Source organism: Piliocolobus tephrosceles, chromosome 6, assembly GCF_002776525.5.
Source record: "Piliocolobus tephrosceles isolate RC106 chromosome 6, ASM277652v3, whole genome shotgun sequence".
In the NCBI taxonomy this organism is placed as follows: domain Eukaryota; kingdom Metazoa; phylum Chordata; class Mammalia; order Primates; family Cercopithecidae; genus Piliocolobus; species Piliocolobus tephrosceles.
The window spans coordinates 147123099-147141654 of NC_045439.1; the positions used below are offsets into that span (position 1 = coordinate 147123099).

The following is an 18556-nucleotide window of genomic DNA, read 5'->3' on the forward strand; positions in this document are numbered from 1 at the left end:
TTCCTCCTTCCCAGGCACGAGGCCCATAAAGGAGGCAAAGATCCGCCAGTGAAGTCAGTGGGGGATGCTTTAAACATCCTGTGGGGTCACAATTTGTACCCAGTCTATTATCCCATGTTGACGTTAATTCCTGGCAAAGGTGGGGCTGTGGTCTTACGAAGCTGGTCTTATGAAGCTGGGTGTAGGTGTGAGCATATGTGAGAATGCGGCACTGTTTGCGATCGTTTGAGCTGAAGCTGCTTTACAACACTATGTATTCTTTGGGTAAATGTGTTGCAAATGTCAGCGGAGTGACTTCCACCACCAGCTGTGCCCCTAACACTGTGTGGCACCGGGCTTGGGAACCACGGCTGTGGCCCGTCGTGCTGTCATCGCTTGTGGCTCTGGGTCCTTCCCCACCTGTTACTGTGTCCATTAGTGTGGCAGGGACCGCCGACTGGCTGGAACATATATGCTATTTCTGTGCATAGGATGTGAGTAAGTACATGCCACAGTAAGTCAGACCAGGATATGAGTCAGATCATATTATAAAGTGATACAAAGAGCTGATCTTCAAAGCATTTTGGAAGCATTAATCCGTGTGTCAACACCACTGTAAGGGAGCTACAGTTTGAAAGACACGATTACTAAGCAAAGGAGAGATGCTGCAAGACACGGGTGAACAGAGCTGGCTAAAGGCCTACCAATGAGGACAAATGCATATGGTGGCAGTCAAAACCTGGAGGCCTTAAAATTTAGAGGTAAAAAGAAAGAGTTACCAGGACCACATATTTCTCCAGCATATTCAGTCAGAAATGGAGAAGTAGTGAAACATGGGCAGCTCAGAATAGCTGTGGAACATGAGCCTGCTTTATTTTCCTGCTAAAACAAAACATACTATCTGCAGAGCAACCTTTCTGGGGCTAAGTTAATGGTCCTAAACTGACTCTTAAAAAAAAATTGATTGGCACTGAGGTATAGAGATACACACAAAAAGATGGGCCGGGTGCGGTGGCTCAAGCCTGTAATCCCAGCACTTTGGGAGGCCGAGACGGGTGGATCACAGAGGTCAGGAGATGGAGACCATCCTGGCTAACACGGTGAAACCCCGTCTCTACTAAAAATACAAAAAACTAGCCGGGTGAGGTGGCGGGCGCCTGTAGTCCCAGCTACTCGGGAGGCTGAGGCAGGAGAATGGTGTGAACCCGGGAGGCGGAGCTTGCAGTGAGCTGAGATCCGGCCACTGCACTCCAGCCTGGGTGACAGAGCGAGACTCCGTCTCAAAAAAAAAAAAAAAAAGACGACTGTATACAGCACTAAGCATAAAAAGTATTAACAATCATGATGTCCACAAATCTGCAAAAGGAACTATATTATGTCCCTTTAATGGAACCCAAGCAGCTATTAAAACAAATGAAATAATCTGAATATACTGGCATGGAATGATGTCCAAGATAGACTGTTATGAGGAAAAATCAAGTTGTAGAAAATGTGCATGGTAATCCCATTTCTATTAGAAATGTGTTTGCATATGCATAGGAAAAAGTCTCTAAGAAGTGAGAGAAAACCATTGATAATTGTTATCTGTGACAGTGAGATTTTTTTTACATTCTTATTCATTGACTGAATCCTTTACAACAAACATCTATACTTTTCTAATAGAAAATAAAGCAAACAAGATATAGAAGAATAGCATTAACCTGTTTTTTTTTTTTTTTTTTAAATAATTGCAAGGTTCTTGGAGGCCCGGGAAGGGGAAGGGTGGCCTTAATGGCGCTCCATACCTGGCAAGTCCCTGACTGAAACAGTGAAGGCATGGCAGGTGAACCCTGGGAGGCCTTGGCTCAGCGCGGCCCTGAGCTCTCTGCGGGCCACGGAGCAGCAGAGATGGCATTCCCAAAATGCCAAGAGAAAGGAGGGCTTATTGGCCTCGGAATCCCTTTCTTGACCCCTGTCACGGGACCCTCGCTGGCCTATGTAACTGCACTTCTGCTTTGTGAGCTGTGGGGTGTTCACTGCCTGGTTGTAACCTGCGACTGTGACCCCACACAGGCTTCTGCTCAACCTTGGCATGCCCGGACTTCTCAGCGCGGTGCTACCGACTTGCTGTTCAAGCGGTTGTGAAGAGTTCTCAGCCAGAAGTGATGGCAACGATGCACCTGCTCCATCTCCTCCCTCCCAGCAACCCGCCTTTGTTTCAAGGGCCAGGGTGAGGGAATGACTTGAGCTGCCTCCGGACCTGTGATGGGAGGAACCCATCCTGACCCTCCCGATCAGGCATTTCTTCTCCATAAGTCAACTCTGTCCTCTGGTCTGCCCCTGATGCCCCCTTCCTCCAGGACAGAGGGAGAGACCAGGCCCACTGGTTTTTTTTATTGTTTGTTTTTTTTAAGACAGAGTTTCGCTCTTTCTCCCAGGCTGGAGTGCAGTGGTGTGATCTCAGCTCTCCGCAACCTTTGCCTCCTGGGTTCACGTGCCTCAGCCTCCCAAGTAGCTTGGACTACAGGTGCACGCCACCATGCCCAGCTAATTTTTGTATTTTTAGTAGCGATGGGGTTTCACCACGTTGGCCAGGCTGGTCTCGAACTCCTGACCTCAGCTGATCCACTGCCTCGGCCTCCCAAAGTGCTGAGATTACAGGCGTGAGCCACCGTGCTCAGCAGACCCAGCTGTTTTGACTACAAAGCACAGGCCTAGAAGCAGCTGTTGCCTCAGCCTTGTCTTGTGAAGGCTGGAGAAGCCCAGATGTCCTCTTCTGCACAAGCATTTTCTAGTCTTCACAGATCCCCTCTGAACGCTTCACAGTCTCTCCCCACCCCAGAGCTTCCCTTAGGTAATTCCTACTCCTCCTTCAGATCCTACATCCAAAGCTGTTTCCTCCAGGAGCCTCTCCCAACAACCCGAGGCCAAGGCAGGTCCCTTCACACCCTGATACCTCCCAGCGTTTACCCCACTCCTCATCTTCATTTACTCATGTGTAACTCGACAAATGTCTTTCTCACAGAATACAAGCCCCTGAAGGGGGCAGAGTCTTTGATGCTATGAACTCCTGGTTGACATTTGGGGTCCCTTCAGCTGCCCAACAGCTGTGCTGGAGGACAGACAGAATACGACAGGGACAGAAATCCTCTCCTCACAGCAGAGAGGGCCTCAGCCAGCACTTGGTGGGGAGGGGTGGGGACATGCACTGACCTCGGCTGATACGCTGCTTCTCCCCAGAAAGGATGCCAGGGCTGTCGATGATGCTGATGCTCTTCAGGACCTGATTGGGCAGCTGTGAGCACATGAATCTGGAAGAGACGGATCAAAGGAGGGGTTAGAAACTGGACATCGCAGAGTGCTCCAACCATGGGACTCCTTGGCCTCTCTGGGCTTACTGACATCTGTAAAGTGGGGGTCTGAAGGAGACTGACAGAAACTGAGGTCATTTGTGAAGTAGGAGCTTGGAGGAGATTGACAGCACCTCCATCCTGCCACAGAGAACGGATGCTGGCCCATGGGACAGGTATGGGAGGTGCACAGGCACTTGCTGCCACCTGCCACCTGATGCCTTTCTGTTCATTTTCATTTTAGCTAACATTTATTGACCATGTAGGAATCTTACAAATATTCTCTCATTTGATCCTCATATTGACCTCATGAGGTGAAGGAATTATCCTTAACCTAAGAGAGGTTAAGTAATGCTCAGGGTCACTCAGAGCAGTGCCTTAAACCCAGGTCAGCCTGGCTCCAAAGCCATGGGCCTCACCTCTCCTTGCTCCATGCTGGTCCCTGCCCAAGCATCCTAGGCTTCTCCCCCTGGGAATCCCATGCCTTCTTCAGGGTGCACTGCCCCACTGGGCTGGAGAGCCCCAAGCTCCCTGCTTATTCCCTAGCATGAAAGCTGGAGGGACTGGGGCCTGTTTCCCCATCTGATGCCCCAGGGACTTAGCCTCCAGCCCGGTGTCCCCTATGGCTTTAGGGCCAGGGAGGGGCAGGCACCTGTGACACCCAACATCCTCCAGGTGCTTAGGAGTCTAGGGGAGCTGGAGAGTAGGTGAGGGGACCAGGTTAGGGGAGGCCCTGGCTGAGCATCTTTAGGCCTCTCTTGTTCCTCACTTGCCTGATACCATCTCCTCCACCTGATCCTGGTCCCTTCTCCCTGTAGTCACTGCCCTCACATCCACCCCACAGAAGCAGAGTGCGGAGGAAAAATCTAGCCTGTGGATAAGCAGACCTGGGTTCAAGTTCTGCCCAGCGTTTCCTGATAATCTGCTACGGGACGCTGGGTAAGGGCCTCCCTGCTCTGGGTCTCAGGTTCCTCACATGAAAATGGTGGCTTCCCGACAGGGTCTGGTGATGTCCTTTTAGCTTTCAGACTGAATAACTCCACAAGTGATGGTAGGAAGTGCTTTGTTACTTCTACCCTGGGCACCAGGGCCTGGGCTGGACCTTTGTGAGGCACCGTGTATGTTTAAGGCAGAAAGCGTAGAATGCCTCTGCTTTTCCTCTACTATGGATGGCTGACATCTGCGTCTGTGTGGGCAGAAAGCTAAAACCTCAATTCTTCCGTGCGGTGGGGAAGTGGTGGGGATTACTCATAAAGTAAAAATGCTGGGAATGCAGGACAGGGAGGCCTGGCCAGCCTCCACAGCGCACATGTGGACAGCACAGCCCTGGGTAAGAGTGGCCAATGCTGACATTTCAAAATCACTTTCTCTGAAGGGGCTCAGGACATGATTTTCACACAGTCTTTCCTACATTTTCACATTGGCCCAGGAAGATATAGGAAAAGATATTGGGATCCTTTTGCAGATGGAAAAGTTGAAGCACAAGGCAGTTACGACATTCTGAGGCCGTGCTGCTAATGCATGCTGGCTGCAGACCGCAGCCTACTATTTCTGAAGTCAGTGGGGTGGAACTTAACCCACAAAGTTAAAAACCTCATAACATTAAAAGTAAACGGTCAAGTTAGTGGAAAAGAAGCCCCCCCATTTCCACCTGTCTCCAGACATGGGGAGAGATTTGTGTGAATAAAGCACATGAGGCGCACCAAGCATTCTTTGTAAGTTCACAGAAAAAACCCCGCCATGCCATTATTCAATTCTCCAGAACTGGGGTAGGAACAGGGCTCTGAGCGCATCTGTGGTGCACCTCGTTTCTCGTCAGGAATGATTGTCTCTCAGTGCCGTCCCATCCTTTCCATCACATGGCCCGAGACATCTGGCAGAGCTGAACACATCATACCTACGTGAAACAATTTTCTGCAAATCACAAGCTTTTCCCCAAATCACAAGCTCCCACTCAAATGTTTTGGCATTTTTCCAAAACAGCCACCCCCTAGATTCTCAGGTGAGGCTAACAGAGGGATTCAAAATGTGCGCACTGTTCACTCCCTGTGTGTAAGGCACCAGCCTTTCCACAGGCCTCCCGACATGACAGCAGAGGCCAGGCATGGGAGCCACAGAGCAAGCCACCGTGAGATGCACTGACGTCACCACACGGCATACAAGGGGCAAAGCGAGGGCTGAAAAAGAAAGGACGAGGAGGAGGAGGGGGAGGGGGATGGCGTGGGGAGGGAGAGCTTTGGCTGGGCCACCCCAAGAGTGGGCGGCTGGGGTTTTATGTGCACAACTGGACTCTGCTTCCTGAAAGACAGTGTCCAGGGGTGAGGGGCAGGCAAGAGAACAGAAAGGAGCGTTGAGACCCTGCGGTGCCACGCTCATGCTGCGAGGCGACAACTCCATATGAATGTGTTCCTACGAAGTTATGCTGGGATCAGAAAAAATCCTAATGCTGTTCTAGCAATCGTGCCTCACGCTTCTGCTCTAAGAAAGGGAGGTGCACGGCAAACGTACTTGTTGTGTGTATAAAAGCAGTGCAGTGGCAGTCGTAGCCCAGGAGTGAAGGACCTGGGCTCTGCAGTCAGCACTGCCAAGTTCATGTCCCTATCCCATCAATTCACAGCCGTGGGACTTGGCCACGTATGTCATGTGACTCCTCTGTGCCCAGTCTCCTCCTTTATAAGCAGAGGCTCACAGCCCTACCTGTAAGGTTGCAGTGAGCCTGGAGTCAATGTGCACAGAAAGTGCTTCGAACAGTGCCTGACACCCAGTAAGACAGCCCTGGCCGGCCTGACTTATTGAAATGTTTCCAAGCATAGATTTGCTGTCCCAAGGTGGATTTCCTACTCCTTCCTGGGGAGATTAACACAAGGAGGATCTGTGCCTTGCCTTCTACATTTCATGTAAAATATGCAGACACGTGCTGGTTCAATCCAGGGGCCTCACATGGCTTTTGTGAGTGGCCTTCACCCGAGGACGACCTGATAAATGTTGTCTTCTGAAGTAAGAGAAGAAGAGGGAGCAACCAAAGATCCTAGGCTGGCCCCCCCAACTCCACATTCTCTCCACATCTAAGGAAGGGCCAGGGGTAGCAGAGAGGGGGAATAAAGTAATGGTCCGGGTTATGAGGTCTCAGGCAAGCTGCTAGGAGTCCTGCCACACAGTAAAAAGAGAGAGTAAAGCCAGGCATGGTGACTCTCACCTGTATGTAATCCCAGCACTTTGGGAGGCTGAGCGGGGAGGATCTTTTGAACCCAGGAGTCCAAGACCAGCCTGGGCAACATAATGAGACTTTGTCTCTACAAAAAATAAAATTAGCCAGGCATAGTGGCATGCACCTGTAGTCCCAGGTACTCAGGAGGCTGAGGTGGGAGGACGGCTTGAGCCCAGGAGGTTGGAGCTGCAGTGAGCTTTGACGGTGCCAGTGCACTCCAGCCTGTGCAACAGAGCGAGACCCTATCTCGGTTAAATACATACATATCTACAGAAGGGGGGGCAAGGAGATTACTTTAAATTTCCCCCAAACACTAACATTCCAATTAAATGATCGGCATTTTAAAAACTAGACTTTTAGAAGAACTAGGCAGTACCTTAATACTGATTTTGATTCCTCAACAAAACAGTAATATCTGTAGTCATTATAATAATAATAAAATAGCACAAACATTTCCTGACCTCTTACTGGGTGTCAGGCACAGTTTGAAGTACTTTCCATGCACATTAACTCCAGCCTTACTGCAGCCTTACAGGTAGGGCTGTGAGCCTCTGCATTTAGAGGAGGAGACTGGGCACAGAGAAGACACACGCCATAACTTGCTGAGAAGTGATGGAGCCGGGACATGAACTTGGCAGTGCTGACTGCAGAGCCCAGGTTCTTCACTCCTGGGCTACGATTACCACGGCTACCATTACTATTACCACAGCACACACTGGAACCACTGCCGTGTGGTGTATCACACACAGGGCAACATCCTACAACAAAAAGGTGATGTGCCACAGCCCTGGAACTCGTCCCTAAAGGGGCTTCCTTGTGTGGCTTGCTCTCTACCTAGTGGTGTGGAGTGTCAGGATGGGGAACAGGAGGTAGGAGATTTGGGCTCTACATGTCTCCCTTACTCACTCATTCTGAGACCTCGACCCTGCAGAGGTCTCTAAAGCTCTCTGAGGAACTCTACCAGTCCTGTGGACTTCCAGGTTTGCCATTAGGTTCAAATCAACCTAAGCTTACAACGGAGAGAGTACAGAATGGTTTCAAAGTACTTCCTTTCACCCCAGCCCACTTTATTGATGAAGGTAAAACCAGAGAGATAATACAATTTCCTAAATTTGCACGGTAACTAGGACACAACCCACAAAAAGACTTTGACAACTGAACTGTAATAATTCTTATTATATGGTCCTACCACAAATGGCTGATCTTATCTTCCAGTGCCTAGGAGGAATCAGGAACTGAATTTCACATCCAGATCATAGCAAAGCCCCTGGCTAAAGCCCCTATTAGATTGAAACTAATTACCATTTTTAAAGGTTAAAGATGGTTTAAGACTGCCAATTTCATATGGTTCAACCTAAATATGTACTTTTATAAATCCCCTCCTGACTGCCACAGGGGAAAGCCCAATGCAATGGCCCAGCCAGGAAGGTCTGCCTGAGCCCAGGGAGAAAGGCATTTCTGGAATGTCAGGACCAGAAATGTACAGGCCGCTGCCAGTCAAGAACAATGGTTTAGGCTAGGTGCAGTGGCTCACGCTGTAATCCCAGCACTTTGGGAGGCCAAGGCAGGTGGATCACGAGGTCAGGAGTTCAAATCAGCCTGGCCAACAGGGTGAAATCCTGTCTCTGTTAAAAATACAAAAATTAGTTGGGTGTGGTGGTGGGCACCTGTAATCACAGCTACTTGGGAGACTGAGGCAGAGAATTGCTTGAACCCGGGAGGCAGAGGTTGAAGTGAGCCAAGATCGCAACACTGTACTCCAGCATAGGTGACAGAGCAAGACTCTGTCTCAAAAAAAGAGAACAATGGTTTAGTGACCAGGGAACAACCACCCAGGGAACTACCACAATCTTTTTTTTTTTTAATTTTTTTTTAGAGACAAGGTCTCTCGCTATGTTGCCCAGGTGGGTCTCACAACTCCTGGGCTCAAGCGATCGGCCTGTCTCGGCCTCCCAAAGTGCTGGGATTATAGGCATGAGCCACCGTGGCTGGCCAACAAATCTTGAGGTTAAAAAATAATGGAGAAAGCTTCAGCAAGTTTATTATAGATAAATGAACCACAACACACATGCACAAGACAACCCAGTTATTCCCTCAGATTAAAAAAAAAACTATTTTGCTGGTGAATCAAGAGTGATTCTTGGCAAGAGCCTGTTATCCTTAATTTCTGCAGCTAAATTGGCTGGGGGAAGCAGCACGTGCTTGGACCGATGCTGTGAACTTTAGTAAGTCAGTTTTTAAAAATTCTCAGTGGTACCTAGTGACTATGAAATATTCAAAACTTGGCTGGGCGCAGTGTCTCATGCCTGTAATCCCAGCACTCTGGGAGGCCAAGGTGGGTAGATTGCTTGGGCTCAGGATTCAAGACCAGCCTGGCCAATACGGCAAAACCTTGTCTCTACAAAAAATACAAAAATTAGCTGGGCATGGTGGCACACACCTGTAGTCCCAGCAATCGGGAGGCTGAGGTGGGAGGATCGCTGGAGCAGAAGTCGGGGCTGCAGTGAGCTGTTATCGTGCCTCTGCACTCCAGCCTGGGCAACAGAGTGAGACCCTGTGTGTGTGTGTGTGTGTGTGTGTGTGTGTGTGTACGTATAAATTCAGCCAGGCACGGCGCTGATACCTGTAATCCCAGCACTTTGGGAGGCCGAGGCAGGTGGATCACCTGAGGTCAGGAATTCAAGACCAGCCTTGCCAACATGGTGAAACCTCATCTCTACAAAAATACAAAAGGTAGCCAGTCGTGGTGGTGGACACCTGTAATCCCAGCTACTTAGGAGGCTGAGGCAGGAGAATCACTTCAACCCGGGAGGCGGAGGTTGCAGTGAGCCAAGATTGCGCCACTGCACTCCAGTCTGGGCGACAAGAGTGAAATTCCGTCTCCAAAAAAAAAAAAAAAAATCAAAACTCAAAAGCTAAACTGAGTAAGCCTCACTTAATTACAAACACGGAAGTAACAAATGGAGTACAAGCCCAGGAAGACATCTGTGTGTTTTACGATGGGGGAATCACCATTCAAACACCAGACAGTGGTTATCGTCACCATCATCAGGCCCGGATAAAATGACTGAGACCTGGAAGGGCTGTTCACACTCCGTCAACTCAAAAGGAAGTTTCAAGTTATTTTTCACAGAAAACGTGACTTTTTCACAGAAAAATAACTTGATTCAAGTTATTTTTCACAGAAAGAAACAGAGGCAATGACGAAGTACATGAGATTAAGAATTTCTTCTGCGGAAGACAACAACTTAAAACAATACTAGATCCCAGACTAAAAATGTCTGTAGCTAGCTGAATTTGAAAATATATACATGACCATTTTTTAGAAAAGGAGACTGAGAAATAACATAACATCTTAATTCAAAAGCAGACTGCAGGGGGAAATGTCAGATCCCAGTGACTGCCTGGCACTTCCTGAACTGACCCGAGTACCCTGGCATCTCCGAGGATCCAATGCTCTGGGTGCCCCTGGCTGTCTCCTCCTCTGTGGGGGGCAATTGCCTCCTGATAGCAACCTCTGGAACGTCAACAAGCACCTCCCCAGAGCAGCTCCCAGACGGCCGCTGAGGAATTCGTCCTGAGCACAGCAGTCTGCTAGAGTTTCAGAATGTCCCCCTACAGCCTTTTCCATAGAACTCTTTGTGTTCTACACTAAACTCCTTTTATTGTTCAAGTATGGAATTTCTCTATTATATACCTTTTTAGGAATTTATATTCATTTCTCAGAAATGCACCATAGACCCCCTTGTCAGTCCTTAGATGCCAGCCTGGGAGGCTGAGACTCAGCCTCTGCTGCTTTGCTTAATGGTGGAGGGTGTTGTCCCCCTCCAGGTATCACCTGGTATTTAACTCTTTTAAAGATGCCGCTGGGGGCAGATGCCCAAGCCAGCACTCCTTAAGGAGAAGACCAGGTAATGACGACCTGTCACCTGTTGCAGGGAGATTCTGGTGTGGCTGCCTGGGGGAGAAAGTTCTCCACAGAAAACAAGCAATTTTCTTTACTTGGTGTTACATTTTGACCTAGTTCCCAGGGAAGTATGCTATGTGAAAAGAGGTTTGCCTCTAGTGCTAACCCTGTGCTGTTCCCAGAGGGAAGCTATAATTATGTACGCACATTTGAACGCCCTAACTGACTCTTTCTTAAATAACTGCTGTGTGGCGCTGTCCTGTGGATACTACTTAATCAGGCTGTTTACTCTCAGGTAGCTGAGTTTACATGAGGCATGTCCCTTACATGTGAGCCTGACATACACTTGGTAGAAGGACAGAAACTCCTCTTGGCTGGTGCTGAGCAGAGGTGTGGGGTGGAGGACAGGGAAGAAGGGGAACCTGGATTCCCATCCCCTCTCTGTCTCTCCCTGATGGCCTCTCCCTGAGCAAGTCATGTCTTTGCTTTCTGCTTTCTCATTTGTAGACTGGCCACAGTATTGTCTGTTATCAACCCCAAAAGAATAATGTACATGAAATGATGTAAGTGATGACTGGGGACATAATCACTGCCATCTTCATCATCGTTCCCGGAGGGCTAGATTAGGGACAGCCTGACGAGTTAAATAGGGGGCACTGGGCAGTGATTCCCAGTCCAAACATCGTACTATTCATCGGCTGGCCTGGGTTTCAATCCCAGCACTGATCTTACTGGTGAAGTGACCCCCTGGAAATTAAAGTAACCTCTTTATGCCTTGATTCCTCCCCCTACATTGAGGATAACAGTAGCACCATGTCACAGGGGTTCTGTGAGGATTTAAAGCTAATATACAAGTCTAGAACAGAACCTGACACATAAATGCCATATAATTATTTGCTATTATTTTTCTATGTGTTATTCTGAATTCAATTGACACTTGCTTTTATTATAAGACATGGATTATTTTCAGCAAGTTTTAAATTCTGACACATGAGCTTTGCCATTCAAAATCATTCCTGAACACTTCTTTTCTGTACTCAAAAATTTTTTTTGTTAGGAAAGTAAATCATTTGCCAAAATAAAACAAGCCAATAACCACTCTTCCTGGTTTCTCCCTTGTGAATACGGACTTCACAAAGTGGGAATCTGAAAAAAGTGGCAGCTTATTTCATTAAGCCTTTGTTGGGCAAAAAGAGCCTCAGACAAAGGGCAGTGGCAATGAAACCAGAGGACCCCAGGGAAGCCTTCCACAGAGACAGATCCTGTGCCTTGAACTTTCTGGGGCCTCCCCTTCTGGTCTACTTCCCCTCCACCCTGGGCCACTCTGTCCTGAGAGATCTGGAGAGTTGACCCTCTGAGGTTCTCCCGCCCAGGGCTCAACCTTCTCTCCCACAGTGAGACACTCTGGTGCCAACCAAGGCAGCTCTGGAGTTGAAGAGTAAACTCCTCTTAGAAAAGTCAGCCCTGCAGGTTGGAAAAAATCACCTGGACAGTGTTCCTATCACCATCAGTAATAAGATGGAACTTCTCTGGGACTCCTTCCACATCACCTGCACATCTCTGTTCATCCCATTGCCAAGCTTCCTGGATACTTTCTTTGATTTGCAAAAGGAGCATCAAAAAGCCCCTAAAGGAGAGTTCAGCTCCCCGGAGAGTTCCAACTTCCTCAGAAGGCACCTGCGGAGGGGCCTGGGTGGCCCTTGGCCAAGCCAGTGCACAGCATCCAGCACATCATTCATTCCTCAGGCCACGTGAATGGTGTTCCTGGTGCTGCGAGATGAGGTGCTTCAGCCTTTGGGAGGACAGCAGCCAGCTGGGAGGATCCGTTCCTATTTTTAAAAACTTCTAGAAAGGAGATGTGGTCTGTCAGCTCTAATCCTACTTCCTCTCCCTAAAGAGGCTTGGATGACCCTCCGTAGCTCTGTGCCTCCTACAACCCACTCCCCCAAATCAGTCAGACGAAAGCTAGACCCAGGAAAGAGGGAAATAGAGGGGTGGGAGGGGGATGATAGGAAAAAAGAGAAAAGCATTACACAAAGGCTAGGGGTAGCAAATAGGAGGTGCAAGAGGGAGGAAGGAAGGCAGATCCAGTGGGAAATGGCAGAGCTGCAGCCAGGGGCACCAGCCGGCCTGTCCTCCCCACACCCAGCAGCCCTCAGTTCCACTGGGAACTCTAATGAAAGGTTATGGGAGGAGTACAAATAAAACACATCTCCAAGTAAGGCAGAACCTCAGCGATCCCACAACTTTACATCTATAAAATAATGACCACGTAGGCTGGGTGCAGTAGCTCACACCTGTAATCCCGGCACTTTGGGAAGCCAAGGTGGGTGGATCACCTGAGGTCAGGAATTTGAGACCAGCCTGGCCAACATGGTGAAACCCCATCTCTACTAAAAATATGAAAATTAGCTGGGTGTGGTGGCGGGCGCCTGTAATCCCAGCTACTAGGGAGGCTGAGGCAGGAGAATTGCTTGAACCCAGGAGGCGGAGGTTGCAGTGAGCCGAGATCATGCTGCTGCACTCCAGCCTGGAAGACACAGTGAGACTCCATGTCCAAAAAAAAAAAGACCACGTAAGAAACAGCTTTCCATGTTTTTCACTCTGTTTCCCTGGCCCTGCTCTGATAAATAAGGAAACAGCTCGAAGCTGGGAGTGAGAAGCAAAAGGGTCAGCCAGGGAGGTGGGGGGACCTGTCCTGGAGTCAGCAGATAAAACCCAAGTGTCAGGTGAAGCTGAGGGGTCCTCTGGGCTCAGCTCTCTGACTGCAGAAGCCCAGCGCACCATGCCTGGGAAGTGTCCGTCTCGCCAGCGCTTAACATTGCCGGTCACAGGGAGCTCGCTGCCTCACAAGGCAGCCTAATCCATTTCTGTGCAGCTCAAATCCTTAGAAATGTTTCCCTTACACTGTATAGCCCTTTTATTTTTTAACTTTTTAAAATTTTTGCAGAGACAGGGTCACATTTTGTTGTCCAAGCTGGTCTCAAACTCCTGGCTTCGAACAATCCTTTCACCTCGGCCTCCCAAAGTGCTGGATTACAGGCACGAGCCGTGCACCTGGCCCTGTGCAGCCTTATAATGTCCAATCCTGAGCATTAGCTCTACCCTGTCAAGTTACCCAGAATAGGCATAAATGATCATTTCCTATGACAGTCTTTCAAATATCTTAATATGATAAACTTATTTTCTATGACTTCTAGAGCAGACAGTCTCTATTCTTCTGTTTTTGAATCTTCACATGTAAGTGGCAATAATTCAAAGAAAAGGTTTAAACAGCCTGACCGAAGATGGCAGCTTGTTGGTCCTTACCGATTCAGGAAAGCATTTCCAAAGCGACTGAGCTTTCTAAATGGCTTTTTGGGGTCCACGACTAAAGCATTCCCTGGGGTGCTGCCCTCAGTCTCTCCATACATCACGGCGATGAAGGAGTCCGTGGTGGGCTCCGGACCAATCCTCATGCCTGGGAAATCCTGCTCCAGTAGGTATCTGGGAGAGGGAAGAAGAAGAGAAAGCTTAGCATCTTGTCACAAAGTAAGAGACCAGAAAGCTGCCTGCTATTACCATTTTTTTTACCTAATCATTTAAAAACGTAGAAACATAACCTCCAAGAAAAGCACAGTGATCCTCATTTGCATTTCTGTTGATGCAACAGACGCTACCCCAAGAGAAGTGCACCGCGCTGGCTCCTGGGCATCCTGGAAGCTCTGCTCAGGCTCAGATCCCTTAGGGGAGCCTCCCTGATCTGCATGTGGGGACACCTCTTCTGTGGTCCCTGGGTACCCTGTGCCTGCTGCCAGTGTGGTGCTCAGCATGTGTACTACAATGACTTGTTTATGGGCCCTGCAAGGTGTCTGAGGTGATGAGGGCAGACCCATGTCCCAACCATGCCAGGAGGGTGATCTTCGCCTTATAAGCCTTGAAGGGGCTCAAGGGAAAAAACCTGCATGGCCTTCTGCAGCTCCCCATTCCTGCGACTAACAATCTATTTGGTCCTAAACTATTTCTTTGTTTCTAAAAAGTTCTGACTGATTCCAATGTAAGCCCACAATCTGTGACTATTTCCAGGGAAAGAGAGAAAGTGCTGAATTCAATTCTATCAAAAGCCAAACACAATTTTCCCATCTTTAAAAGAATAAGAAATTAAGCCACCATTTAGACCTACGTTTTCTACGGAAATAAAACTGATTTTTTTTTTTTTTTTTTTTTTTTTTTGAGACAGGGTCTTGCTCTGTTGCCCAGGCTGGCTGGAGAGCAGTGCTGCAATCTCAGCTCACTGCTGCCTCAACCTCCCAGGCTCCAACAATCCTCCTACCTCAGCCTCCCAAGTAGCGGGGACTACAGACACACACCACCATGCCTAGCTAACTTTTTGTAGAAATAGGGTTTCACCATGTTGCCCAGGCTGGTCTTGAACGCCTGGGCTCAAGCCATCCACTCACCTTGACCTCTCAAAGTACTGGGATTACAGGCATGAGCCACCACGCCTGGCCTAAAACTGAAATTGTTTAGCAACCTTAACGGGCTATATTCTAAACCTTTAATTGATGTCACTGCTAGTTTTAACTTCATTCAAAGTTTCTACGTTCCTGTGAAGTTGTGGCACCCCAGAATAGATACACCATTAAAATATGTCTCCTAAATTTAGAGTAAATCTATCTGATGATATATTTTATCTCTAAATTTAGAGAAAGAATCTGCTAATAGCACGCGGCATCTACCGGTGCTCACTACAATCCTGGTGCAGCACCGAGCCTTCTATATTGTTTCACTTCACGCTGCGAGGTGGATGATAACATTATCCGCGTTTTATTTACAGGTAGGAAAATGGGGTATCAGAGAGGCCAAGCGGCTTGCCCAAGGTCACACAGTGGATGTTCGAGTGGAAATGGAATGCAAGCAGTCGGACTCTAGAGCTTGCACTGTCTTCAGAAATGGCCTTGAGTTACTGGTTTGCTCAGGGGTGAAGAGCAAAGCAAAGTTCAGGGCCTCATCCCAGGGGGTGGCACTGGGCATGAGGCAGGAGGATCCCCATTTCCTCTCAGGTGAGGGGAACAGTTCTCCACACAGTCCCCCTGCACGGTCCTCTGGCCACCCTGACAGCGAGGGCCAGCAATCCCTACTCGCCTTGGAGGAAAGCTGGGCTCAGGAGGTGCTACCGTTTCAAAATGTGTTCAGATTTAATTTTTCAAACATCTTCAACAGTTTCTCAATCAAAACCTTTCTGTCCCTAATAGCCTAGAAATATTCATGTTGATCAATTCGTACACATTCCACACAAATCTGAGCAATACTGATAAAAGTGACTGAGGGATGGCCCACTCTGTGAAACTCCAGCCTCTGTGGAGTGTATCCAGAGCACGTGGACTCCACATACCCACGTGAATGTGGAATTTAGGTTTCACAGCCCCTCTGGGATCTCCGGTGTGAAGTCATTCAACAGCGAGGCTGGAATTCAAAGCCAGATCATACTCTTGCCTCCCCTCACGTCCAGTTGGATTTTTATGCCCTGTGGCCTGGATGAGGCCGTGTCTGGAGGCTGGTAGGAGAGACCGAGGGAGGGGAGACTGCTAGGGAGGGAGGGGCTTGGGAGAACAGCAGCCAGTGTCGCCCGGCTCCCCGCAGCACACACAGTTTGCAATTCACGAAAATGTGAGGTGCGGGAGTGGGTCTGAAGCTTGACAGGCACTTTGCTCCAGAATCAGTGCTAACAGCAATGGTGGGCTGGCTAAGACAGCCTACAGAAGATCATGCACGCTGATTAAAGGGATGAACCAGGCGGAAACTGCAGCGTGTGCTTTTCGAGGAAGAGCTCGGTGTGGAGCTCCACCTTGGGTGGCTCGCGGCAACACGGGCCCTTCTCAGCACCTTCACCAAGCCCGGCCAGGAGGAGGCCCTCCAGATTCCAGGCCAGGGAGGTGAGCATACGGATACCGTATTCAAGCAGCGAGTCCCCAGCTGGACAATCACTCACACAGCACAGGTGTTGAAGTCAGACATCGCTGTCGAGGAATGCCTGAATTACTTTCTGACGTTTCATTTCTATACTAGTACAGCAAATCCCACTACTTTCGAAATAACAGGAGTTTCAAGGAAAAATATAAATGAAAAAATTGTTTAAAGAACAGCAGATGTTTCCTAAGTAAGAAACTCCTAAACCAGAGTTTCCTAAGTAGCGACCCTATTGGACAGAACTTTAACAATAAATTGTTTCTAAACTGTGCTTCAAATGTGAAATAATTTGAAGTTGAAGGTGTCCCCCTTTGACTGTGACCTTGGTAAATCAATCTCTGGATCTCAGACACAGAGGAAGAACTAGAATTAAGAAGAATTACTGTTACAAAGCTTGCTTGCATTATCAACTTGTTTGGCAATACTTTCTCTCACAGATAATACAAAGTTAACATTCAATGTTAAATTTCACTATCAAAGAAATACCAGTAAAGACACAGCATATTAACACATTTTTAAAAACTCAGAATCATCAATGCTGGCAAGAGTCCTGTGAGATAAACACCCTTATATATGTTGGTGGGGGAATAAGTTGGTCTAACTTCACTAAAATGCAATTTGACACTATATGTTAGAAGCCTTTAAAATAGGGGTCTTGCTGGGTGTGGTGGCTCGTGCCTGTAATCCCAGCATTTTGGGAGGCTGCAGTGGGAGGATCACTTGGCATAGGAGTTCAACACTAGTCTGGGCAACATGGAGAAACCCCATCTCTACAAAACATACAAAAATTAGCCAGGTGTGGTGGCGTGTACCTACAGTCCCAGCTACTTAAGAAGCTGGGGTGGGAGAATCGCTTGAGCCCAGGGAGGTCGAAGCTGCAGTGAGCTGTGATCACGTCACTGCACTCCAGCCTAGGTGACAGAGTGAAACCCTGTCTCTAAATAAATAAGTAAAAAATAAACTCAAATGGGGGTCTTGTGGAGTTGACCTCTAACAGCTCATGCTGGTGTTATTTGGGGGCCTGTTTCCTCTCCTCTCTTGGGCTGTCATTTCCTGCAGGGCATGGTCTATATACTCAGTACTTTAGAAACCTGGAGTCTGGTAGGAATGATTTGATTCAGGCTCTTATCTTTACAAGCGACAAGACTGAGGGTTAGCGCAGGAACATGGCTTGTTGCTGGTGAAACTGACAGGGTGGCCACACAGGACCCAAAACCTGCAGCCCCTTTCTCCTGGCCCCAGGCTTCAGCTCTTACATCAGGCACAGCACCATCACCCTGGGGTCCCACACTGTCCCCAGCTCCCTGGTGTTCTAAGCAGGACCTGGCAGATCCCTGAGTTGACATATGACACTCTAAGCTGATTGCCCTGAAGAAGATTTTTCACTGGGGGACTGCAGAAACTCAGATTCACTTATGTCACACTACTGGGTAGGCAGGTACGTGTCAGTGCAGGGAGGGAACTCGGAACAACCAAGACACCAAGTATCTGACATGGAAAGAGGGAGAATGAAGTGATGGATCCACACACAGCAAGCTGGAAGGGAAGAGTCTGAGCTGATGCTGAGGTGCAATGCGCATAAATGGGTCAATCACACAGCCACACGGGACAGCCTGATCAACTGTGTTAGACATTTCTCACCAAAGCTACGAGTTTCAGGGACTCCAGTGTTATCTGCAATAATAACAATTCAAAGGAACAAGAGGACACAGGAAGACCAGTGTGATTCAGAGCTGATTAGCCCCTCCACAGGCATCCTGTGCTTTGGAGACTTGATTTTTGTCCTTGGCTCCACTTTGCTCCCCCTTTCCTGTGTTCTCTGAGAGGCCTGCCAATTCCAGCAGTGATTGCTCCAAGGTTCTCGAGCCAAGCCAGCCACATAAAAAGGTACAGACATTTGGATTCCAAGCAGCTGGGCGGAAGGGATGATGGGGTGGATGGGAGACCTGACATCCCCTTATCTTGGTCCGATGAGGTCCCCAGTTCAGACTCACCCAAGTGGCTCTGGGGCACCCCGGCTGGCAGCACTCAGCCTAAGCTCACAGAGCTACTTTGATGCAAGAGTATATATACGATGGTGTCTTCCTTTTTTCATTGCTTAGGCTAGAATTTTTTTTTTTTTTTTAACTTCATAGAAGTGAATGTCATTTATGACAAGGGGAAGAAAAAAACTCTCAAGATATT

General features: G+C 48.4%; 1 protein-coding gene across 2 annotated transcripts in view; it reads right to left on the minus strand.

Moving 5' to 3' along the window:
• Nucleotides 1-18556, minus strand: part of EHD4 (EH domain containing 4) — a 76240-nt gene that overhangs the window by 44588 nt on the left and 13096 nt on the right. For both annotated transcript variants that reach the window (XR_002728151.3, XM_023198356.3), the window contains exons 2-3: nucleotides 13733-13909; nucleotides 3172-3269 (exon numbers count right to left, since the gene is read on the minus strand). Coding sequence is in view for 1 of the 2 variants with exons in the window: in XM_023198356.3 (XP_023054124.1) it covers nucleotides 3172-3269; nucleotides 13733-13909 (275 nt within the window). In the remaining variant the exon portion in view is untranslated. The remainder of the gene's footprint in view (nucleotides 1-3171; nucleotides 3270-13732; nucleotides 13910-18556) is intronic.